The 27,923-nt window shown below is 32.8% G+C and overlaps 2 protein-coding genes across 4 annotated transcripts in view; one reads left to right on the forward strand and one right to left on the reverse strand.

Moving 5' to 3' along the window:
• LOC114339168 (dynein axonemal heavy chain 1-like) overlaps nucleotides 1-27,923 on the forward strand; it is a 1,269,803-nt gene that overhangs the window by 975,149 nt on the left and 266,731 nt on the right. The window lies entirely within an intron of this gene.
• LOC126891904 (uncharacterized) overlaps nucleotides 1-27,923 on the reverse strand; it is a 105,632-nt gene that overhangs the window by 33,362 nt on the left and 44,347 nt on the right. Inside the window, exon 3 of the mRNA XM_050661254.1 lies at nucleotides 1,271-1,306. Coding sequence (XP_050517211.1) covers nucleotides 1,271-1,306 — 36 coding nt within the window. The remainder of the gene's footprint in view (nucleotides 1-1,270; nucleotides 1,307-27,923) is intronic.

Raw genomic sequence — 27,923 nt, forward strand, 5'->3', positions numbered from 1 at the left:
AAGTTTCATCGGTTCAAAGTTCCTATTTTTGAAAGGGCTGTAGTTGAAAGGTCTTCAACGAGTCACTAACCACGAGTGTATGCAAATTTAGAAAAACCAAATCTTAACCAATCTTTGTCTTACAGAAAGACAAAAAAATACAAAATATTCAGAAAAGCAAAGCCGACTTTTTTATGGTTTGAGATTTTTGACACCTCTAATAATTTTTAAGGTATTTTGGAAAAAACCGTTTTTTTTTTCAAAATATTTTTGTTCATTTTAATTTAAAACCATTTTTGTTTCAAAAATTGTTTCACGTTGAATCTGCGAAAGTTACAGATCGTATAGACACAACATAAATAAAGCAACGTGTGAAGCGGTAACGATTAATTTAATTTAAGTTGCTAATTAGGGGGTGATTTTCCGATTTATTTTTTACCTTCTCTTTAAATTTTTAAAATAATCATAGTATATTATAGCATCAATGTTTCGAACTTTACGGGATCCCTCTTCAGTTGACAGGCATAACTTTGATTTTTTTAAATAGGAAAGTACATCATGTGACACTTCATTTAAAAGCTTTTGAAATACTGATTACAAAAATTTATATTACTTTAATTCTTTTTGAGAGCGTAGGAGCAAAATGTCGGTCGAATTATTTTTAAATTTTTTTCGAATACTGAGAAAACTAATAGGTATTTTTGAAAAATTTAAACGCAGAACGAAATATTATAATATTATCGATGGTTCAAAGTACCTGAGAACTTCTATAATGTTTATTTTAGTAAGTCACAGGCCTGAAAAAATAAGAAAATTTAGTCTGATTTTAATTTCAAAAATATCATTCAAAAGAAACTTTGTGTTTATTCTAAGGGATTTTCTGCCCTCGGTAATATTGTAGTCTTTCATTATGGGTTTAAATTTTTCAAAAATACTTATTAGTTTTCTCGGAATTCGAAAAAAATAAATGCGTTTAAAAATTATTCGACCGAAATTTTGCGCCTACGCTCTCAAAAAGGATTAAAGTATTATACATTTTTGTAATCTGTATTTCAAAAGCTTGTAACTGAGGTATCACATGATGTACTTTCCTATTTATAAAAATCAAAGTTATGCCTGTCACCTGAAGAGGGATTGCGTAAAGTTCAAAACCGTGATGCTATATTATACTATGATTATTTTAAAAATCGAGCTGTCCGAGCTTATGTGCTAAAAATAAATAAGTTAATAAGGATGGTAACGCTTATTCTAGCTCACTGTATAAAAAATAAAGAAATGGTTTAATACATACGGCTTTAGATTCCAACCAGATACAAGCAGAATAGTTCTGAAACAAAAAAAGTATACAAGGTTGATTGATAGATTGTTAAAGTATTTAATATTTAAAATATAAAAAGTTTTTTTTTCTACGACCGTTTAATAACATGCTTATTATTCACTATTTTAGAATAGATAATAACACACATTATTTTACCCGTGAGTAATAGTTCATTATTCACGGGTCATTACTCACGGGATGAAGTTAGGTTAAGGTGGTGTATGCCACTTTTAATATTAGTCGGCTATAAACTGCAAATAAAATTACTTAACTTGGTTATTTAAGGGGATGGATATGAACTTTCGGCTTCAATGCTATTTAAATGGGGTTCATTTTTTTCAAATCCTGAGAAAACTAATAAGTATTTTTGAAAAATTTAAAGCCAGAATGAAAGACTACGTCATTACCGAGGGCCGAAAGTCTCTGAAAACTTCGATAATGTTTATTTTAATAAGTTTAATAAGTTACAGGGGTGAAAAGCTAAGAGAAAATTTAGAGTGACTTTTAATTTCAAATATCTCATTCAAAAGAAACTTTTTATTCATTCTAAGGGACTTTCAGCCCTCGGTAATAAAGTAATCTTTCATTCTGCGTTTAAATTTTACAAAAATACTTATTAGTTTTCTCAGGATTCAAAAAAAATTATTACATTAATTAAAATACATTGAAACTTTTGACAGGCGTCAAAATTTTGCATTTTGTTCCTTTCCCCTTAATACAATAGGGGAGAGTTGGATAAAACGGGATAGTCGGATAAAACGGGATACCTGGCCTAGAGACCCAACTAGTGGTGCTATCAATCGGACAACAGAAACTTGTTATCAGTCGTCATTTTAACATTCTCAGTTCGTTTTACTTCGATGCCACTATTTGATGAAAAGTTGTTGTGTTTAGAATTGTTTGACTCTATTTTTTTGCTACTTTGTACTTTTAAGTGCGTTATTTTCTACATTATACTGCCTACATATATAAAAATATAATTCCGGTGACTATTACATTTGATTAAGCAGTCATTAACGAATATTCTCATGTGTAGTCTACCTAATTTTACTTTCACATTTAGGCAGCAGCCTCTTTTGTTTTGAAAAATGTCTGAGTTGGAAAAAACGGGACACTTATAAGTTGGATAAAATGGGATATAGTTTCTTATGTCCCGTTTTATCTACCTATTTATTTGTTGGCCTATTCATTTTTTAAATAGAGATATGAAGCGTTTTATCATACCGCCGAGAAGAACAACATATTTTTATGTGACTTTTGTTCTGATATACGTACCTAGTCCTAAATAAAAGGTCTTATTTCCCATTTTGTCATAAAACATAAAAAACGCTTATTTTTAAGTTTCTGACTACTGAAGGTATTATTCTGTTAAGAGTAAATTTTACTGTACAGTTTAATGTCTACTTAATTTAGACATAAATTAAGTTTTAGATAATTTTATACAAAAAATTAAATATGATAAACCTATCCCGTTTTTTCCAACCGTGGTTGGATAAAACGGGATGTGTAGGACTTTGATAAATCTTTTTTTTTTACTATTTTCCAGTTATTAAAAATAGCTAAAGATATATGTTTTGTGTGCTGCAATAAATGTTATACCTATAAAAAATAATATTATGATAATTTCTTTAACATGCTTTCCGTATTAAAAGTAAACAAGAATGGTATCCCGTTTTGTCCAACTCTCCCCCTACTTAATACATTGTAATAATTTATATCAATACTTAACTTCGACAGATTTTTAAAGGATTTTTAACTGTAACAATGGATATTTAACTGTAACAAAAATTTTTTTTTACTTTTATACCTTGTTTGTTAAGAATCTTGACGCTTATCATTTTCAATAACAGTGACATTAACATATTTACTGTGTTTATTGGAATTCATTTTGTGTTTATTTTAAAAAGTTATATTGTGTTAAATATATTATAACGTATTATACAGGGTTTAACAAAAATACAGGTCATAAATTAAATCACATATTCTGTGACCAAAAATAGTTCGAATGAACCTAACTTACCTTAGTACAATTATGCACATAAAAAAAGTTACAGCCCTTTGATATTACAAAATGAAAATCGATTTTTTCGAATATATTGAAAACTATTGTAGATTTTTTATTGAAAATGATAAAAATTTTATGGGGATTTTGCCTTAAACCCCCCCCCCCCCAAACTTTTGTCAACGTCTCAATTAAATTATTATTGTGGTACCATTAGTTAAATTGATTTTGATTAAAACTTTTTTGCCTCCTAGTATTTTTTCGATAAGGCAGTTTTTATCGAGTTGAGGCTTACTTTTCAATATGTTTACATACAAATTTTATGGGGGTTTTGTTCTTTTAAACCCCCCAAATATTTGTGTACGTTCCAATTTAAATATGACTGCGGTACCATTAGTTAAACACAGTGTTTTTAAAACTTTTTTGCCTCTTTGTAATTTTTCGAAAAGTCACCTTTTCATGTGGCTTCTTTTTTAATATGGTTCAAAATATCCCTAAAAATGTAAATCATAAATAAATTTTCATATTATTACCAAGTCTCCATAATCGTACTTAACCATATACAAATATGTGGTGGATTTGACAAATATTCGAAATATCTCGATAAAAACTGACTTTTAGAAAAGTACTAAGAGGCAAAAAGTCTTAAAAACAGTATATTTAACTAATGGTACTACAATAATAATTTAATTGGAACGTACACAAAAGTTTGGGGTGGTTTAAAGGAACAAAACCTCCATAAAATTTTTATGGGGTGTCCAAATTTCACTATAATTTTTTCTTAAGATTCTACTGCCATAAAAATGCCACATGTCCATTTTCAATAAAAAATCTCTAATAGTTTTCGATATATGTATTGGAAAGAATCAATTTTCATTTTGTAACTTCAAAGGGCTGTAACTTTTTTTATGTGCACATTTGTACTAAGGTAAGTTAGGTTCAATCGAATTATTTTTGGTCCCAGAATATGTGATTAAATTTATGACCTGTATTTTTGTTACACCCTGTATATAGTTATAATATATTTTATATAGTTTTTATTATTTTTATATAATATGAATGTATATTACCTATAACTTTATAGAATACGTCCACCGCTAATAGCCATTTCCTATTTGTTACATTGAAAATAGGTACTTAAGTAAGAGAGACAGGAGAAAAAATAATAATTTTAGGAGATTGGAATTCTAGAGTAAGTAAGGACGTGAATAGGGGATTAGGATGTATTGGACAATATGGGGAAGAAACATTAAATAGAAATGGGATAAAAATGCTAGAATTCTGCCAAACGAATGACCTGATAATAGGAAACACATTCAGTGAACAAACCATTCAAGACAAATATACATTTGTGGCTGAAGAGTGAAATGCAAAGAGCTTAATAGAGGCAGATAGAGTGCCAAAAAGAAAAATGGACAATGGAAGAAAGACGGAAAACTTACAGGGAAGTATTAAAGAAAACAGCAGCTGAAGTATGTGGAATCAAAAAATGTAATAATCAATTGAAAAGGACAAGATGGTGGAATAAAGAAGTGAAAACAGAAATAAAAAAGAAGAAAATGGCATGGAAAAAATACATCGAAACGGGATTAGAAGAAGATAAAGAAGAATATTACAAGCAGAGACGATTGGTAAAAAAGACAGTCACACAAGCAAAAGCAAAATCATGGAAAGAATTTGGAGAAAAACTACAAGAAGGATATATAACAAATAATAGAAACTTTTGGACAACAATACGACATATGAAGGGGGGAAAACGAAAGGAGATAAATGCAGAAAGAGACAGATCAATGCAAATTCAAATAAACCCAGAACAAATAGCTAGGGTATGGAAAGAATATTATGAGGAAAAAATTTGATACCGAAGTAACACAGGTTGAAAATGTAATAAATGAAGGACAATAAAACACAGAGATAGGCCAAATAAGTAGAGAAGAGGTAATAGAAGGAATATCAAACATAAAAATAGACATGGCAGGAGATGATGAAATTGAACCGGAAATGGTAAAATACATGGGAGAAGAGGGAATAAACTGGCTATGGACAATATATAAAGAGACGTGGGAAAAACAAGCAATAGAGACTGGCAAAATAATATAATTGTACCAATATACAAAAAAGGAGAACATATAATCTGCGAAAACTACAGAGCTATATGTCTGTCATCGGCATGCTTTAAAATGTATACGAAACGTATACATGTAAACGAAAAGATGAAAAATATAATACATTGCGTTCTATTCATTGTTCTATTATTTTTTGGAAACGAATATAACTTTAATTAACTATTTCTTGTTGTATGTATATTTTATAATACATAAGACAGCATTTGCTAATAGTAGGCAACCAATTATTTAGCCGCGTACTACTGGCAAACAAAATTATTTTTTGTAGTAATGAAACACAGACTTACTCACAATCATTTAATTATACTTTGACGACCGGTTTCGATCTCTACATTATACAGATCATCTTCAGGTCGGCGTTACAAGTAGTTAAATGATGCCGTTACAAGGGATGCGTTGCCACTTAGTTGTTATCATATTAATTCGTCCAACTTATGCTAATTGGTTTGCTGGTAGGGTTATACGGTAAACAGACATGTTACGCAGGTCAAAACAAAGTAAATTCTTGAATTTGGAAAGGATCCTGAAGGAAGATGCGTGCTGTGAAACAGGTGATGTCTTGTTAGAATGGAGAAAGACAATGCTCAAGTGGTTGTGTATTGAATGTAGCCAGGTATGATCAATACACAACCACTTGAGCATTGTCTTTCTCCATTCTAACAAGACATCACCTGTTTCACAGCACGCATCTTCCTTCAGGATCCTTTCCAAATTCAAGAATTTACTTTGTTTTGACCTGCGTAACATGTCTGTTTACCGTATAACCCTACCAGCAAACCAATTAGCATAAGTTGGACGAATTAATATGATAACAACTAAGTGGCAACGCATCCCTTGTAACGGCATCATTTAACTACTTGTAACGCCGACCTGAAGATGATCTGTATAATGTAGAGATCGAAACCGGTCGTCAAAGTATAATTAAATGATTGTGAGTAAGTCTGTGTTTCATTACTACATTTAATATGGACTCACATATGCAACCCATTCAATATTTAAAATTATTTTTGTAAATTATAATTTTAATATCGAGTACTTAATAATAATATTTTTTACTAATTAAAATAAAGAAGGTCGTAGAAAAGGTATAGTATTCTACTCGCTTGTAATGGCCATTACTCACTCTGATAAATTACGACAATCGCCTTCGGCTTGAGTCGCAAACTTCATAATCGTGAGTAATAGCCATCATTACATGCTCGTTGAATAATACAGTGATGAGCGCGCTAATAACCGGCAAAAGAACGCAAAAGATGAAAAACATAATACATTGCGAAATAAAAAGAGATGAAACTAGTGGAGGCGGAAATTATCGATATAAACGTATAAATTAACTTTACATTACATAATTTCCGACCTTTAGACGTCTGTGACAGGAGTATTTTATAAAATTCTCCTGTCACAGTGACAGTTGCCATACTCCTCCGATACGTCTAAGGTGGGAAACTGTGTAATGTAATGTTAATTTATACGTTTATATCGATAATTTCCATCTCTACTAGTTTCACTTCTTTTTATTACACGATGTATTATGTTTTCCATCTTTTGCGTTATTTTGCCGGTTAATAGGACGCTGATCACTGTATACTGTATACTATTACAATACATGTTACGTTCTTATTACGTATTATACGTATTAAATATTAATTAACAATTTACTTTATTAGTCCAGTCGGGATAGCATTTGACCTTGCATGCCGAGCTATCCCAAAATTTTATTTTTCTAATCATTAGGAGTCAATAGTAGTGTAACTATAAAGTCGCGACTGAATGCCGCCGTTGCATTAGCCGTTATTTTGATTTTAAACGAGAACCGTTTTTTGCTCAATATCTCCGCCATTTTCAACTTTTCGACAAAAAGTATGAGAACTAAAATTGTTGAAAATGTGATTTTCTATAATTTATTTTATTACAATTAACAAATTAATTTACAAATGTTTTAAAAAAAATTACCAATAATTCAAACGGGTATAACCTTAATACAAATTTTTTTGCGGTATCGTGATATCTACGTACCTAAAGAGGAAAAGACAGGAACAACTACCGTTGTTAAACATAAAGTCGATAGTGGTAATGCCAAGGTAATGCCAAGCAAATTCATCAAACAATTCCACAATTACCACAGGAGAAGAGGAGGAAGCTGAAAGAATTATTTGGGAAATGAAGAATAGAATTTTCTACCAGCCTTTAGGTCTCTCCGGTGGTCCTCGTCATTGGCTATTGATTATGTTCAAAATAAGAGAGCTAAAAGGAACTACAACGTTAACGGGATTTTATTGTCTCATAGTCAGTGGACCTCTAAGTTTAAAAAAACCGCGGAGTGCTACCATTTAAATGGGTGCGTTTTTGAGAAATGGGTGAATTAGTCCCTAGGCACAGGGCGAATTAGGGTGCGTGCTATGCACTTTTGGTACAAAGACGTCTACAGGAAAATTGTTCCAAGTCAAATTTACTATCGAAATATTACATTTTAAAGTCAACAATATTTTTATTTACAAAAATATATTCAAAAGAAAAGCAAAAAAACAACACGAAAGAAAGAAATTTTGTTTTTTGCACCATAACTTTTTTCCAAGGGCATATAAGTATAGACATTGCTTTAGCAAAAAATTTCTCTTTAAAATGACGTTTAGTAGAAGTCCCTGGGATTTATATATTTTGAAATAGGATTTTTCAAAATTCGCCGCTCACAGCATTTTTGGGTAATTTTCCCCATTATTTCGCAAACATTGTTCTGTAACTTTTTTTTACGCATTTCTAGGTATATGCAATGGTCCATTTATTAGAAAGAGGAGTTAATTACCTTTAAAATGGTCTATTGTATAAGGTTGCTTGACTATTTTGAAGCAAGTTCTGCTTTTTCAAGGTTATAAACTTTTAATGATTTTTTAAATTTTTTATGATTATTTTTTAAATTTCTCATTCTGACTTTTTTTCTTGTATATTTAGGGATATAAATTGTATAATAGAAAACAGCATATTTTCTTTACTTTAAAATGGTGGATTCCAAAAAAGTCTAGGACTATTTTTAAACAAGATATCCGTAGGATATCCAAGAGTATCCGTAATTTGAAAAAAATTTAAAAATTTTTAATTTTTTTATTATTGCATATTATAATATAATAATTCCTAATAATTTTTCTAATAACACTTTTCGATATTGTGAAATATAAAGGTACTTTACTCCTGAGCAAATTCATATTTTTGAACATACCTCGTACACTATTAATAAAATTTTATATCTGTTGATTGCATTTGGTTTCAGACTAGGCAGATCATTTTATAAAGAATAACATTTTTTTATAAAATTAATACTAAAAAAGTTTTCCATATGGTTCCAACTATTGCATGTGTGTATGTAACTTTGAAAAAGCATGTCTTGTTTAAAAATATTCCTAGAGTTTTTTACAGTACACCATTTTAAAGTAAAGAAAATGAGCTTTCCTTTTTATTAGACAATGTATATACCCAAATATAAAAAAAAGTTATAATGAGAAATTTAAAAATAATCGTAAAATATATCAAAAATCATTAAAAGTATAAAATTTTGAAAAACCATATCTTGCTTAAATATAGCCACACGGCCTTCTACTATAGAACATTTAAAAGGTAATTGAGTTCACTTTCTACTAAATGTACCATTGCATATACCTAGAAATGCGTAGAAAAAAGTTACAGAACAATGTTTGCGAAGTAACAAGGAAAATATCCCAAAATCGCTGTGAGTGACGAAATTTGAAAAATCATATTTTGGAAATTGTAAATCACAGGGACTTCTATCAAAGCCATTTTAAAGAGAAAGGATGGTAGTTTTTTTCTGTGAAGCAATGCCTATACCGTTATCCCCGTGGAAAAAAGTTATGTGGCAAAAAACAAAATTGGTATCTTTTATGTTTTTTCTTGCTTTTCTTTTGAATATATTTTTGTAAAAAACATGTGTTTGACTTTAAAATGTGATATTTCGATAGTAAATTTTACTTGAAACAATTTTCCTATAGACGTGTTTGCACTAAATGTGCATAGAACTCACCCTAATTCGCCCTGTGTCTAGGGACTAATTCACCCCTTTCTCAAAAACGCACCCATTTAAATGGTAGCACTTCGCGGTTTTTTCAAATATAGAGGTCCATTGACTATATGAAACAATGAAACCCTGTTAAGGTTGTAGTTCCTTTCTAAAATACATAATCAATAGCATATCAAGAGGAAAGGTAGAACAACGAGGTTCTGTGTGGAATACTGTTTGTTGAACAATATTACCAAGAAAGATAGTTATACTCTGCCTCAGATTGACGACCCGTTGGATACATTGGATGGAAGTTAGTTGTTGTCTATGTTGGACATGTCAAAAGATATCAAACGAACGCAGCCATAAACCCTTTTTTCAAGACCGCTACTAGAACATTTAACTTAAAACATAGAATCAATGCTACCAATTTGTAGCATTTAGACGATCCTGAGATCTGAGATTATAGGCGAGAAAAAGACCAAGGTAAAAAGGTCTGTTTATTAGCAAATAGAAAAGGAAAATACTTTATAAATTAAATAATAACTACAATAATAATTTTTAAAGCATATAATAACAGATTGGAAGACTCGAATTCACCTTCAAATACTTGGTGAAAATAACATCGAGACTGAAAATATCGCAATCAGCCGGGGCTTGTTCCAAGGAGATTCGTTAGGTCCACTGTGGTTCTGTCTAGCTATGAACCCACTATCTCAGCTCTTGAACTCCACTAATGCAGATTTTAGCATCAAAAATAACAACAATGTGGTGGCGAAGCTTAATCATCTGTTGTATATGGATGATTTGAAATTAATGGCTTCCACTCGAAACCAACTAGATGAGATGCTAAAAACTGTAGAATCCTTTTCTAATAAATTAGTATGCACTTAGGACTAGACAAGTGCCGTTTTTTAAATATAGTCAGAGGAAAGGTACAGCTCGGTGGATTCGATATGCAAAATGGCCAGAACCTCGAGGCCATGGGTTAAAACGATATGTATAAATGGAGTAAAGCAAGCCCGGATAATTGACCATAAGAAAATGAAGGTTCAGAGAAATAAACGATGAATGTCAATTTTTGGTCATTTTGCGATTTTTGTGCAATATGTTAGCTTAGAAAGAGTACTATCAACCTGTGAATGGCCAAGGGGAAATAACGATAAGAACCGTCTAAAAACACGTCACAAGATTGGACGTAAGGGGAAAAAACAATGAATATGTAACTTTGTTTCTCATTTTACCGAAAATGCTTCCAGATTTCCGATTCATTGTTCTTCCCCCTGGCCCTTTAAATGAAAACTGAGATAACCGCGGAGTTAATACGAAGGGTAAAACAGCTGCTTCGTTTACACCTTAACAGTAGAAATTTGTTTAATGCACTAAACACCTACGCATGTTCCGCGCTTAGCTATTCGTTTAGCATTGTTAAGTGGACAAAAACGGAAATAGTGAATCTTCAGCGAAAAGTAAGAACACACATCACAAAGGCACAAATACACCATCCTAAAATGCAGTAGAAAGAATGACATTACCACAAAATCTAGGAGGAAGAGGACTTATGGATATAGGTGAGCAATTAGATAAGCAAATAGCTAATTTAATGCAAGCTGAGACATCTACTCTACATCGCGCTATTTGCGTAGTAGATGACACAACACAGATCAAACTGAGGGAACCAGAAATGCGCATAAACCACCTCACTAAGGACGAAAAAATGCGCACCTGGATGGGTACACCTCTACACGGGCGACATCCCAATGAGGTCAGCCAAGACTATGTCGACAATACAGCGTCGAACTATTGGTTGACATCAGGAAAGATGTTCCCTGAAATGGAAGGTTCATTACTGGCTATTCAGGATCAGGATATACCAACCAAAAATTGCCAGAAATATATCGTCAAAGACCCTCAGGTCCAAAACGACAAATGCTGATATGGATGTTAAACCCAAGAAACCATCCAACATCTTACAGGGGGCAGCCAGGCATTTTCTGCAACTGAATACAAAGAACGGCATGACTCAGTAGGAAAGATCGTTCATCAAGATATAGCTATTGAGCTGTGACTTCTCCAAACGGATCATCTCCCGTATTATCAATACATCCCTGAGAGTATGCTTGAGAATGACAATTACAAGCTGTACTGGGACCGCACTGTATTCACAGATCAAACGGTGGCACATAATAGAAAATATCTCGTACTAGTTGATAAATTAAAAAGACAGATAACACTGATTGATGTGGCGATACCCAACAACAATAATCTACGTACTAAATTTACTGAAAAGATCGCCAAATACAAAGATCCGGAAATTTAAATAAGAAGACAATGGAGAATGCAAAGTACCCAGACGATACCTATTATTACGTCTACTACTGGAGTTATTCGGAAGAACCTTCTCGAAAGCATAAAAAAGCTGGGTCTAAAAATGAATATCTTTATAAGATCATGCGGAAAGCTGTACTACTCGCAACGGCCAGATGTGTACGAAAATTTTTGGGAGATACACCTGGATACCAAGTCACCTAGGGCTCGATAACACGGAAAGAGTCCCACCAGAGCTCAATCTTTTGATACCGTAGGTATCTGGGATAAGTCAATTTTCCCGTTTGAGGAAGTGTGAGCCGTATAGCCGATTTTTGCAGTTACTCGAGCGCGTCAGATTATTACATGGAGAGAAACCTTGTACCCTGAAAATGTACCTCTACCATATATTGGCTTTTAATGCAGGGATGTTCGTTAAGGGGGGCCGAAAAAAAATCTATCCTTGGTAAAACTCGAAATCGTCAGATTAAGATAAGGTAAGTTAAGTACGTGCAAAACAGTGTATATTTCAAAAATCTAAAGATTTGAGTGGGGCTTAAAGAAATGGGCGAGTCTCAAAGTTTCTCAAGAAAAACGCGAATATTTCGCGAAATGAATGACAGATCGAAAAACTAAGAAATACGTACTCAATATTTTTGAAAAATCTATCGAATGGCACCATTCACGACCTCCCACGGAGGTGGGGTAGAGGGTTACTTTAAAATCTTAAATGGGAGCCCCCATTTTTTATTCCAGATTTGGATTCCTTACGTAAAAATAAGTAACTTTTATTCGAGACATTTTTTTGAATTATGGATAGATGGCGCTATAATCTAAAAAACGATTGTTGGAAATGGAAAATTAAATTAAAAATGGAAAGTCCCCACTAAAATGGAAAACTTTACTTAACTTTTTTTGGTTTTAGAACCTACTCTTCACAACCCAATCGGTCCCCATAACACTCGAGTGACTGCACATTTAGCATACTTTGCTTCCCTACACTATAGTACCAAATATCTAATAAAATTTAATAAAAAACTATAAACTAATAACTATAAACTAAGTTATCTATGTTTTTTATTAAATACGATTCCATCAGTGGCGTAATTAAAACCCTCTCATATGATGCACAAAAACAAGACTAGCAATAAAGGCTCCATTTTTCTTATTTTGTCACTTGAAAAGAAAATAATAAGTGGAAGTGCACAAAGCGCACAAACAACACATTTATATCCATTAGGGCCAATTTCTCATATCGAGTTCAACTCCAGTTTAACCTGAACTTCTAGTAAACGTCAGTTTAAAGTCAAAATCGTCTTTCTCAATTCGCACGTTCAACCGATGGCAGTTTAAACTTGAACGATGCTTGAACGGTGGAATTCGGCCGTTCAAAGATTTCAGAACTCAGTTCAGATGATTCCATGGACTACGCATGCGTTGTATTAACACGAAACGCTGTCATAATATAAATATATCCTATTTTATTATATTAAGCCTAACGATAAACGATAACATTATTTTTGTTTTTATAACATTTATTTATAATTATTAAAATGACTATTTGACTATAAATACTTAAATTTAACTTTATTCAAAAACAGCATAAAAATGGTAGTTCAAAATGGCGACAGTTTTTTACCTTTTGCCATCTATTGGCATTTCTCGAAAGCTGTAGAACGAGCGCTGACATGAACGCGCAATGAGAAATGCATTTCAAACAAAACCACAGATCACGGGTGAACCTGGTTCAACTGAACCATAGATTAACGCAGGTATGAGAAATCGACCCTTAATCTCTTCTATCTACGTCGTATGGGAGACATAATTTCCGCATTTCGAGAAACAGGCACTGTCAACTGTCACAGAAGTACACAGCTATTATTTACGTAGTAAAAGAGAAGTAATAGTTCTTTATGACAACAGTGATTATTAATGAAATACTGTTTAAAGCTTAAAATATATACGATAGGCCTGGTTCCCGCATACCAAAAAAAAAGTTGATTAATAGCAAGCTCAAAATTTGTTAATAGCTTAACGGTGTCTAGTTGGACAAACTTTGATCCATAGGAACGGTGAAGTTTTAAATTGTGGAATGTGATTTTAAGTGTGGAACTTGTCATCCTGACAAGTTTATGATTGTGGAAACTAGAAGGCTGTTGTTAAGTTTATTTAATAGCAAACTTTATAAGTATAATATATAAAAAATGTTTGTCCGACAAATATGTTGGGCATTTTAACGTAGAACATGTCGAATGACAGGAATTATTTTGGTGGTAAATATCAGTCTGGATTTGCATGAGAGTTTAATGAGATGGCAATAAATCAATTGGAAGTTCTGTCCGACAAAATACATGCGACGTTTTCGTAGTCTGATGTTCGAAACCTCTAATCTGTTCCACAATTAAAACTTCCCTTGTTCCAGTGATCCCGTAAATCAAAGTTTGTCCGACTAGACACCGTTAAGATATTAACGAATTTTCAACTTGGTATTAATAAACTTTTTTGGTACCCGGGGTCCAGGCCTACGAGGTATGGCCATAAATATCAGTAGCATTTATGATACTAAGGGCCTATTTCTCATATCGAGTTCAACTCCAGTTTAACCTGAACTAGTAAACGTCAGTTTAAAGTCAAAATCGTCTTTCTCAATTCGCACGTTTAACCGATGGCAGTTTAAACTTGAACGATGCTTGAACGGTGGAATTCGGCCGTTCAAAGATTTCAGAACTCAGTTCAGATGATTTCATGGACTACGCATGCGTTGTATTAACACGAAACGCTGTCATAATATAAATATATCCTATTTTATTATATTAAGCCTAACGATAAACGATAACAATATTTTTGTTTTTATAATATTTATTTATAATTATTAAAATGACTATTTGACTATAAATACTTAAATTTAACTTTATTCAAAAACAGCATAAAAAAGGTAGTTCAAAATGGCGACAGTTTTTTACCTTTTGCCATCTATTGGCATTTCTCGAAAGCTGTAGAACGAGCGCTGACATGAACGTGCAATGAGAAATGCATTCCAGACAAAACCGAAGATCACCGGTGAACCTGGTTCAACTGAACCAGATGACAGAGGAAATATTGGATTTAATGGATGAAAGAAGAAAATGCAAACAGCACAAAGCAATGTACAAAGCATTAAATAGAACCATTAAACAAAAAATAAAAATTACAAAACAAAAATGGATGACAGAACAATGTGAAGAAATCGAAAACTTATATAAAAACATGATGACTTCCATCTGTATAAGAAACTCAAGGAATTCACAGGCACGACATACTCACAAGGACCAAATAATCTAATCAACGAAGAAGGCAAACTGATTTCAAGCCCTGAAGAACAAATAAATATGTGGAAAAACTATATAAAGGAACTCTTCTAAGACATCAGAGAACCTCCTACATTAAATACCGAAAACGACGAAGGTCTTCCAATACTGAAGTCCGAACTGGAATATGCTCTACGTCAACTAAAAAACAACAAATCTGTAGGAAAAGATGAAATACCAGCTGAGCTATTGAAGTTAATCAACGAGGAAAACTTAGACCTTCTTCTTGGACTATTTAGTAATGTTTACAATACAGGGACTATCCCTAAAATATGGCTTGGATCAGTCTTCATACCACTGCCTAAAAAGAAGAACGCCAAATTATGCCAGGACTTCCGCCTTATAAGTATAATGACATTCTGAAGCTTTTCTTGCGTATCATACAGAACAGAATATATTATAAAAAATGTGATGAGGTTACCGGTCAAGAACAATTTGGCTTCAGGAAAGGTATGGGGACACGAGAAGCAATATTCTGTCTTCAAACTCTGGCACAAAGATACAAAGATCAGCAAGCAGACCTTTTTATCTGCTTCATAGATTTTAAGAAAGCGTTCGATAGGGTGAAGCACAAGACCTTGATAGAAAGATTGAACGACATCGGAGTCGACAAATGAGATTCTAAAATTATAGAGGCTATTTATTGGAATCAGACAGCAATCATAAATACCAATGGTAATACGTCAAGGTCAATTGAAATACAACGAGGTGGTAGGCAGGGTTGTGTGCTATCACCCATACTTTTAACGTCTACTCTGAGGTAATATTTGCGAACTCTTTATCGCACCCTTCAGAAGGAATCAGGATAAACGGTCAGAGAGTAAATAACATCCGCTATGAAGATGACACAGTATTAATGACTGATTCGGACCATAGTCTGCAGATACTGTTGGATAGGGTTACTGAGAGTTGTGAAAAAATGGGGATGAAGATCAATACTGCGAAAACCAAAGTTATAAGAATATCAAGGAACAAAAATTTACCTCTTCCAATAAATATGTGAAACACCAACAGCTTGAATACGTATATTCTTAATATTCTTAAACGATCTGGAACAATATCTGCAGCAGTTGGATATGCAACATCTTGAAGTTTATGTAGGTGATATAAATATCGACTTGTTAAAATCCTATACACCCGATACAACTAGGTATCTAAACATATTAAATACATATGGTTTCATCTCTTATATAAATAAACCTACAAGAGTTACTTCTGATTCTAAGACAACAATAGATCATATATTTATTAGGAAAACTAATAATATAGAAAGTAAAATTGATATAGATTCGATAGTTTTTCAAACCGATATGACAGATCATTTTTCGCCATTTGTTTTGATATCCTTTAAAAGCTGTGACAGTATAAATACAGAACATAAAGAAAAAAATTACAACAAAAAAATTGACTTTAAAAAAATAAATAATTATTTAAAAAATGAATCATGGTCTGAAGTAATTAATAATAATAATGTTCAAATTTCTTACAACAATTTCATTAATAAAATAAACACAATTACAAACTCTTTCACTAAAATTGTTGTCAACAAAAATAACAAATACAAAAAATTACAACCATGGATATCTACGGCAATAATAACATCCATTCATAAACGTCATATCCTCAAAAAACAACTAAATAAAACGCCTACACCCATTCTAGAAGCACAGTATAAGGAATATAGAAATAAACTTAATGTGTTAATAAAAAAACAGAAAAATGATTACTATAAACAAAAATTATACGGTACTCATGGGAATACTAAAAAATTATGGAATATTATTAATGAGGTTGCAGGAAGTAAAAATACACTAGATATTTCTAATATTGATATTGTTAATGAAAATGGGGACTGCGTTAAAAATAATACAGATAAGGCAAATGTGTTTAATAATTTTTTTATAAACTTAGGAATGAAAATGGCAAATAAAATAGAAAATTCAAATTTACCTGATAATTTGTTGAGAGATGTTTATATAGAATCGTCTATTTTCTTAAAACCGGTAACGCAGGCCGAAATAACTATTTTGATATCTAATTTAAAGAATAATTGTTCTCCTGGTCCCGATAAGATTAGTAGCAAATTAATAAAATATATTCATCTTAATATATTGGGCCCATTAACCCATATAATAAATCTCAGTCTCTCAACAGGACAAATACCTACGCAATGGAAGCAATCTATAGTTTCTCCCATTTTCAAAAGCGGTTCTAGAAATAAACTAACTAATTATCGACCGATATCTGTAATAAATAACTTTGCTAAATTATTTGAAAAAGTATTAACAAATAGATTGGTTAGCTTTCTGGATCAGCATAATGTTCTTTCTAAAATTCAATACGGTTTCAGAAAAAAATCCTGTACAGAAGATGCCGCATTGAATCTAGTTGAAACAATAATTAAAGCTCTCGATAATTCTAAAAAATGCCTAGCAGTCTTTCTGGATTTGGCTAAAGCCTTTGACACGGTATCTCATGCCAAACTGTTAGGTAAATTGAATAATTATGGTATTCGGGGTATTGCATTAGATCTTTTTAAAAATTATTTAACAAACAGAACGCAGCAAACTAAAATCGGTGACAAAATAAGCACTAATATTAATGTTCAGATGGGGATACCACAAGGAACGGTGTTAGGACCTATTTTATTTCTCGTATACATAAATAGTATTGCAACAATCCAGAATTTTGAGGGACAGTTGGTATGTTACGCAGATGATACTGCACTCATAATTACAGGAAATACTTGGGAAGAAGTGCATTTTGCGACAGAGGTTTGTCTTAAAAATATTAGAATTTGGCTAAATCATAATCTTTTAACTTTAAATGTCGAGAAAACAAAATATGTAACATTTTCCCCAACAGTTACGGACCAACCATCTTTAAAGATTAGACTGCATAATCCCAGATGTAAAGATAATATATGTGATTGCCTCATACTAGAACAAACCCCTGTAATAAAATATTTGGGTGTTATGATTGATCATCACACAAGGTGGTCACATCATATTACCTATGTCTCTAAACGTATAAGAGCTTTAATACATAAATTTTATAAAGTAAGGTTCATCCTATCTAAGTCCAATCTTATTATGATGTATAATTCATTAGTTGAATCAGTTCTAAGATATTGTATAACTATTTGGGGTGGTGCATTCTCTACTAATTTAAAAAATTTGCAAACTACACAAAATATTTTACTTAGAATAATATTTAAAAAACCTAGATTACACTCAACATCTCTACTCTACCAAGAAACAAAATTATTCAAAATACGTCAAATTTATATACACCAATGTCTCCTAAGGACCCAATTTTCAAAAGTAAAAAACAATAAAAAAACTTCAATTACTAGAGCAGCTACTAATCTACATCTAAATACTAATTTATTTAAAAAAACTGTGACGCAGAGATCATTTTCCTATTATGGTCCTAAACTATTTAATATGTTACCAACGCATTTAAAAGAAATTAATATAAGACATAAATTTAGTAAAGAAGTAAAGAGTTTAATTATCAGTAACCCGGAAATGTTTAAAATATTTGAAAATGTTTGAATTTGATTTGCACAACCAATTCGTATTTTCTCCTTTTTTACTCTTTCATCTTTTCATCTAATCATCTAATAATCATCTAATAAAAAAAAAACTAAATCACATAAACAGTTAAAATCTAAAAAGAAATGTATCGATTTGGTATTGTTATTGAATGTTTTGATTTATATTTTACTTTAATTTATACATATTATAGACAGTGTATTTAATAAATTATATGTACATTGTATATTATATTGACTGACATCAGTGGGAGGTATCCGACAAACAGATGCCTTGTGTCTAGGTCTGCCTCCGGATGAATCAGTCAGTATAAGTATATTAATTAGGTCTGTTATATGTATATTGTATAATAACTAAGTGGTTGAATAAATTATTTGATATTTGATTTGATTTGACGTAAGCCAGTACAAATATCTTGGTTGCTGGTTCAACAATCAACTTCATTATAAACAAGAAGTCAAGAGCGAGAATAGAGGTAGCCCAACAGGGGTTTATCAAAATTTTATTTATTTATTTATTTATTGCTTATTTTCAATCTACTTCAATACAGTAATAAGTAAATATAATGTATGTTCTTGGCTTGTGGCAGGTGTCGTCCATTGACGACTCTCTGGAATTTACCTAGCAGCTAGGTCTTCTGGCCAAAGTCTTTTCAGACGTCTGTCAACCAGTGGGGGGTTGAATAATTCATCTATGAGATGGTTTGGATGGTCTGCGCTGCGATTCATGTACCTTCTGGAGTGGTCAGCAATCACATCATTGATGAAGGGGATGTTGAGGTCTGCATGAAGGGTTTGGTTTGACACATACCATGGGGCTTTAGCTAACATACGAATAGTTTTTGACTGGAATGTCTGTAGTATTTTGGTGTTGGATGGTTTGCTACAGCCCCACAGCTCGATTCCGTATGTCCACACTGGTTTGAGTATTGTTTTATAGATGGTCAGTTTGTTTTCTAATGAAAGTTGCGATCTTCTGTTGATTAGCCAGCTCATATTTTTAACTTTTAGGTCGAGGTGTCGTCGTTTGGCTGCAATATGTGATTTCCAAGTAAGTTTTTCGTCTAGATGAAGGCCCAGGTACTTTACTTCTGTTTTTATTGGTATAGGTGAATTATTTAGGTGTAGTTGTGGACATCTAATTCTTCGATTTGTGAAATTTACTTGACAAGACTTGTTTGTGTTGACGTTTATTTTCCAGCATTTAAGCCAGTCTTCTAGTTCATTGAGATGATTTTGCAATTTGTTAAATGCTAATATTTCGTTGATGTCTGATGCCGTTGATGTCCGATCAAAATGAAAAGCTTATTTTGTAACAGTAGCCTTAGATGTCGTTTTCTGCATTGCTATGTGTGGTCAATACTTTTGTATGGAACGGAGGCCTGGACACAACACAACACTGATGAACAAGTTGAACGCCTTTGAACTCTAACTTTATAGAAGAGACTTGAAAATACCTTGGAGAACCCACACCACCAACGAATATGTTCTGAGGAGAATAGGTACAGATAGGGAACTGCTAAAAATCATTAAAGTCAGAAAAGTTAGCTACCTGAGACACATAATGAGAAACGAAAAGTACCGCCTCACGCAACTGATCATCCAGGGTAAGATTGAAGGAAAACGGGGTCCCGGTAGGCGCCAGATTTCATGGATTAGAAATATCAGCGACTGGACCGGCCTTGATTCAACATCTTTGTTTAGAGCCGCATTGGACAGAGACAGATTTGCCAGTGTAGTCGCTAACCTCCACTAAACGAGAAAGCACCACAAGAAGAAGAACTTTCGCCTTGTCATGGTAATGACATGTGAGCAATAAATTCCAAAAAAAGTTTTGACACTTTTGTGGTTTGACAGAAGTTTGAATTTTTAAATGTCAAAATGGTGCAATGATGCATCTGACTCGCACTCACATTTATAGCTGCGTCAATACGCTCCTACCGCTCATTGTTAATAATTAAAAATATGTAACCGCTTAGTAATAAAATAATAACAAAATTTCTTCAGTATCTTGTAGGGGAGTCGTTAAAATTTTATTTGGTGACTTTCGGACTTTCATAATAATAATTTTTAACTGAGTTATTAAGCCTTGAAAATTCTCATTTTCGTATTTTGCAAATTTTAAATCGCGTATAACTCGAGAACAATAAATTTTACAGAAAAATCACAAAAGACCTCTTTTGCTCCGAATGACCCAAATGATGTAAAGAAAGTTGTCGTAAATGAATTTTTTTTGTGAGTTTGTTTAAAAAAATTGTTTAAACAATTTTTCGACCACAGTACCATCTGACACCCTGTGGATTCGTTATAAGGGCCTCTTTTTGAGTAAGTTTCTGCAAAAAAATCGAACTGGAATAATTTACCTAACGGAAGCGACGATACAGCCTAGACTAATTTGAACATATTCAGTAACATTTAATTTCTAGAATCGGCTGTTTGTGTGAATCAGAATCAACTTTTACTAAATGGCATTGGGAAGAGTATACTTTTCCTAGTTGGAGTCTACTTTTACTAGTAAATGTTGAATATAAATCTTCATTTTATATGTATAATCAACTTTTACTGAAACCAGCCGTTAGAGTTGACTCCAACTAGTTGGAGTCAACTCAAACTGGATAATCAACTTGAACTGTAACATATATGTATAAGTTTTGAATGGTTTTCGAACGATTATTTTTCGAACACTTTTGCAAAATGAAGTTTTTTATTTTTGATACAGTAAAAACAATTGAAATTGAAATCCCTTTTCCCAATATCGATTTCCGGGAATCTGATAATAGCCGTATTTTTAGTACTGTAAATATTTTATTTTTCAGACGAAAACAATGTATAGTTGAATACGAAAATATAACTTGGTTTAACTACCAACATCAGCATTTTATTTACACTGACATTTAGTATAAAAAAGTAACCAATGCCGGGATGGCGACGGCGAAACGGCCGACGGCGAACTGGCTCGACGGCGAAACGGCCGACGGCGAAGTGGCTCGACGGCGAAACGGCCGACGGCGAAGTGGCTCGACGGCGAAACGGCGACGGCGAAACGGCGACGGCGAAACGTCCCAGTCCGACGTCATCCACCTAGGCGTGATGACGTAATCGATGATTTTCTTTTTAATAAGAATAGGGGTCGTAGTCCATTTACTCAGGGTTAGGGGTCGCCAACTTCTTGAAAATTTCAAGATCTTGTCTTGATTTCAAGACAAGAAGTAATTTTAGATTTCAAGACAAGACAAGAACTTTTATGTCAATACCAATATTTCTTGTCAAGAAAACAAGAAATCTTGAAATATCTTGACTACCTAATAATAAAAACTAAATTTTATTTTAAATAACAAATTTAGCACATTTTTAAATCGGAATTGATAAGCCATGAATTAAGGCAGATAACACTTCTTATGGAGTCAACGCCTAGCTGATTTCTTGGCTTTGTTATTATTAAAGTTACTGTTGAAAATAGCCTTTCCGCAGGTACAGATGTTGCTGACGTTCCGAGAAAATCCTTGGCTATTTTCGATATTGACGGGTAGATATTTTCGTGTCTTCTCAACCAATCAAGTATGTACATTCTTAGAATCTTCTGACCTAGGCTCATTTAAGTATTTTTCAATTTCATACTTTCAAGATTGTAAGTTATCATTATGAGCTTTCTTAAATAGGTAAGTAATATCTAAATAAAATTCGTTATCTTCTTTTTTCAGACTAAGTACTGGCTCTGGTATTGGATTCTATAGATCTTTCTGCAATGTATTAAAGTAGTTAGCTTTAAATATTTGTTCAAATTTTTGTATTGCCTCTGATTATAGAAGATTTTCCCAAGATGAAGAGGAAAATGCCTCTACTTTATTTCGAGGATTCAAAATAACAACAATACAGTATATCCAATTAGTTTTGTTATAGTGTTTCAGTATTTTATCTCTCGCAGCTTAAATGCAGTAAAGTAACTGCTCATCGGTAGCGCCTCTATCAATTTTATTATTAAGTTCATGAGCCCATATTTCCAGTTTGTCCAAAAGTAAATTTATTCCAATTACCACCAATGGGAGAGTGCAATATTTTTCTCCTTAGAGAATTAAAGAAAGTGTTTTAAACCTTCTCAGATACTGACAAAATTTACTGATCAGAACCATTCTTTATCTAACATTTTCCAATTATTTAGATTTCGGTTGTTGTCACAAAATATAGTTGTAAACATTTTTTTCCACCTACCTCTACCGAAAGTATACTTTTCCGGACCTGGTTGTAGGGAGCAAAGTTATACTTTTCCTCCCTAGGGAGGAAAATATTTTTCCTCACTAGGGAGGAAAAGTAAAAGTGACATCATGGTATTTCGTTCATGAAAAATAACTTATTGACGCTCTATATAATATCTATTTTCTATTACGAAGTATCTATACATTTTAACGTTTATTTATAAAACATCAAGTATTTTGCAGAATGGTAAAAAACAGTAAATTGTTATTTTGATTTAACAATGTTTACATTAATAATTTGACTTATATTTGACAGTTGACAGTTATATTGTACCTACTTGTTGTTTTAGTTCTAATAAATTTTGTTGGTTAGTTACATAAATAAATTAAGTAAAAATGAAAAAATGACTTGTTATTGGAGGAAGGTGGAAAAACCATATGTATAACATGGGAGTAAAGTGTCTTTTCCTCCCTTGAATGATTACTGCCCTCCGCTACGCGTCGGGCAGTAAACTTCATTCTCGGGAGGAAAAGTTACACTTTCCTCCCTTGTTATACAAATAGCTATTATTACACTTAATCTCCATGTTAGCATCTTGAAAGTTGAATGCCATCTTGTAGGCACATCTAGTCTGGCATGGTCATCTTACAATTTATGGCGTCGCAAGCACTGTTAAGTTTAAGTTGCATTTGCCCTGAGTTTCTGATTTTTTTACAAGGTATTTAATTTTACTTACAGGAGAGTTAAAATCTAAAGTAGTAGTATTTAGATCATTTTTTTCTTCGATCTCATCCTCCAAGCAATCAAAATCCTTTTCGATGTCTAAACTGTTTCGATTTGGCTCAGCAATTTTTATGAAATCCTGGACAGCTAAGCTTAGAATATGTGTAAAACATATAAAATGCTTATTGTAAGCATGCAACTACACATCAATTTTGGGTTCGTCAGGAAACAAATGCAGATCAGGGACTCCCCCAGTGGCAGTGGAGGCCGTGTTAGCACGCAACGTAATAAAAAGGTCGTCGTGGAATCATCCGACCGGGTAATCAAGAAATTTCATGATCTTGAAATTTCTTGAGTCAAGACAAGATATAAGATGTCAAGAAAACGTCAAGACAAAATTTTTTTAAATTTCTTTATTTTTTCTCAAGACAAGACAAGAAGTTGTTGTCAAGACAAGAACTCTTGTCTTGTCGACCCCTACTCAGGGTTAATCCAAACCGCTTGTAGTGACATGAAATTTGGCATACACATAGCTAAGTTATCAAAGAAAAAAAGTGATATTATGTGTGCTTTTACACTGGGGGTGAGTTTTACCCCTTCTCGGGGGTGAAAAAATAAATGCGGAATTGGATAAACTGACTAATTAAAAGTCAATATTTTTGAGTTATAAGCGAGTGAACAAATGCTCCAAATACTACCTACGACACCCAATTAGACAGAGGTCCCAGTATACTGAAGTCAGAAGTCATAAAAGCAATACAACAAGCCAAAAACAATAAATCACCTGGACCAGATCAAATCCCTGTTGAGCTACTTAAACTTTTAGATGAGGAAAACATTACCTACTTGACTACTTTCTTTAACAAAATTTACAACGAAGGAAAAATACCAGATGATTGTTGGAGTCACTGTTTATAACATTACCAAAGAAAAGCAGGCCCACCAAATGCAGCGATTTTAGACTAATCAGTTTGATGAGTCACACACTTAAGATACTTTTACGTATTACACAAAACCGAGTATTCCTTCTGTGCGAAACTAGAATGGGTAATAAGCAATTTGGATTTAGAAATGGTCTAGGAACTAGAGAAGCACTATTTTGTATGCGCGTTCTATTACAAAAAATTGTGAATTCCGAAAGAACGTTTATGTTTGTTTCATCGACTTCAAGAAGGCATTCGACCGAGTACAACATGATACACTTTTCGATTGCCTGCAGGCAGCAGGTCTTGACCACTACGATATAAGACTGCTGAAATAATTATATCACAATAACAGTCAATCAACAATTACGACAGTCGTACTGAAAAACTGCCGATAAAACGTGGAATACGACAAGGTTGTGTTTTATCACCCACCCTTTTTAATCTGTACTCTGAAGAAATCTTTAGGGAGGCTTTGGATGAGAGACAAGGGGAAGTAAGGCTAGGCGTAGAAGTAATAAACAATATTAGATACGCTGACGATACAGCCATTCTTGCTGAAAATTTACAAGATCTTCAGACACTACTAAATCTAGTCAGTGAAGCAAGTTATCGTAAGTGGATGGCAGTTGGAAAGATTAATATAGATCAAGGTCAGCTTTCTCTTGATGGAGAGGAGTTAGAAGGGGTAAATCATTTTAAGTACCTTGGCAGCTGGTTAAATGTAAATTGTGACTCAGATGAAGTGATAATAACTAGGATCGAAATATCACGGAAGGCTTTTATGACCTGGAAACCAGTTTTATGCAACGGAAACCTGTCGATGAATATTCGAAAGAAGGTGCTGAAATGTTATGTGTGGTCTATCCTATTGTATGGTTGTGAGACATGGACGTTAAAAACCAAAATGCTAGACAAAATAAAAGCATTCTAATTATGGTGCTATCGACGAATCCTAAAGATATCGTGGGTTTCGCACACTTCCAATGAAGATGTTCTTCAAATGCTGAATTCAGAACGTCTGCCCGTAAGCATCATAAAGAGGAGAAAAACAGAATACTTCGGCCATATAATTAGAGGACCTAAATAAGGTCCTGCGTCCTGTTTCGCCTTATAATACAAGGAAAAGTGGAGGGAAAGAGATGGATTGGTCGAAAGAAACTTTCATGGCTGCGTAATATTAGACAATGGTGTGGCTGCACAGTAGAAGAATTATTTCGCGCAGCAGTCGATAGAGAGAGATTTCAGGAAATTGTAAACATGATGACGGCCAATACAGACGTCTGAATACAGACACGGCACCTAAAGAAGAAGAAGAACAAAAAAAGCGTTATTGCAAATAACTGAAAAAGTAAGTATTTTATTGAAAAGAAAATATTCTGAGCATAAATGTATATCGTATAAAAAAGTGAAAAAATGGTGTATGTGGGTATGAGGTCTCTAGACCCAGTACAAGCAGAGTTGTAGCTAAAAAAAAGTAGTATAATATTCGTCAAATTCTAAATCGAACATTTCAACGAGAAATAACCAAAAAATGAAGCACTCGTTGGAGAAAAATCACTACAACTTTTCTAAAGTGTTTAAAAAAGCTTTATTTTTATTTTTTAAAAAGTTTTTAGGACTAAAAGTAAGCTTACGTTGTAAATAAATTTGGTCCCTTTTTTTTAGTAAAAAAAGTCGCGATAAATCACTCCCTAATGGTAGGGGAGCAAAGTATGCTAAATGTGCAGTCACTCGAGCGCTTTGGGGACCTATTGGGTTGTGAAGAGTAGGTCCTAAAACCAAAAAAAGTTAAGTAAAGTTTTCCATTTTAGTGGGCGCTTGCCATTTTTTAATTTAATTTTCCATTTCCAACAATCGTTTTTTCCGATTATAACGCCATCTATCCATAATTCGAAAAAATGTTTCAAATAAAAGTTACTTATTTTTACGTAAGGAATCCAAATCTGCAATAAAAAATGAGGGCTCCTATTTAAGATTTTAAAGTAACCCCCCACCCCACATCCATGGTGGTCGTGTTTGGTACCATTCGATAGATTTTTCAAAAATATTGAATAAGTGTATTTTACAGTTTTTCGATCTGATGTTCATTTCGCGAAATATCGCGGGATTCGTATTTAAAATATTAAATTTACTGTGGTAACCCCTCTCCGTGCGAAGTCGTGTTTGGTATCATTCGATAGATTTTTAAAAAATATTGGGTACATATTTTTTAGTTTTTCGATCTGTCATTCATTTCGCGAAATATTCGCTTTTTTCTTGTGAAACTTTGGGACTCACCCATTTCCTTACGCCTGGCTCAAATCGTCAGATTTTTGAAATATACACTCTTTTGCATGTACTTAACTTACCTTATCTTAATCTGACAATTTCGAGTTTTTTTAAGGATAGCTTTTTTTTTCGGGCCCCCCTTAACGAACTCCCCTGTGTTAAGAGCCAATATATGGTAGAGGTACATCTTCAGGGTACCAGGTTTCTCCCATATGCTAATCTGACGCGCTCGAGTAACTGCAAAAATCCCCGCTTGGGCTCTCCTACCATAACTAGCATCTTGAATGAAATTAATTAGCGCTTCAAAAGTTGCTTTACTTATGTCTTATTTATATGATCTTTTAAGTTTAATCAGTTAAAAGTGCTTATTTTTGAAAAACTTTGGGTTTAGATTAAATTTTTTTTAATTTTTAATTTTAAAATAATCTTTTTTTTTCAAAATAACTTAAAAATTATTGGTGATACCCAAATCTAAAACAGCAAAAATGTAGGTTTTGCATTTTTGAATAATTTAGATTTTTTGTTTTTCTGGAAGACAAAAATTGGTTAAGATATGGCTTCGTTAGCGGTGACTTCTTCAAGCCCTTTTAATTTCAACAGATGAAACTAACAGATCATATTATATAAACAATAGATAAGTAAAGTAACTTGTGAAGCGGTAACGATTAATTCCGTTTGGGATGCTAATTAGAAGGTGATTTTCACGAGTTTTTTACCAAAAAAAAAGGGCCAACTTTATTTTGACCGTAACTTACTTCTTTCAGTGCCAGAAACTTACAAAAAAAAAAGCTTTTTTAAGCACTTTAAAAAAAGTTGGAAGGAGTTTTCCCCATAAAGTACATTTTTTGGTTATGTCCCGTTGAAATATTCGATTTAAAATTTAACGAATATGTATGAACCTATTTCTCATTAGCTACAAGTCTGCTTCTTTCAGGTCTAGAGAACTCATTCATACACCATCTTTTCACTTTTTTAGAACCTATATTTTTGCTAAAAATATTTTTTTCAATCAAATACTTACTTTTTGAGTTATTTCCGAAAAATTGTTTAAAAACGTGTTTTTTTTTTTGTTGAAAAATGAAAAATTTCACAAGCAAATATTTTATAACTTAAAACCTATCAATAGTGCAGTCGATATGTGAAACAATTGTGCATTTAATGATAGAAGTAT

Source organism: Diabrotica virgifera, chromosome 9 (assembly GCF_917563875.1).
Source record: "Diabrotica virgifera virgifera chromosome 9, PGI_DIABVI_V3a".
NCBI classification, from domain to species: domain Eukaryota; kingdom Metazoa; phylum Arthropoda; class Insecta; order Coleoptera; family Chrysomelidae; genus Diabrotica; species Diabrotica virgifera.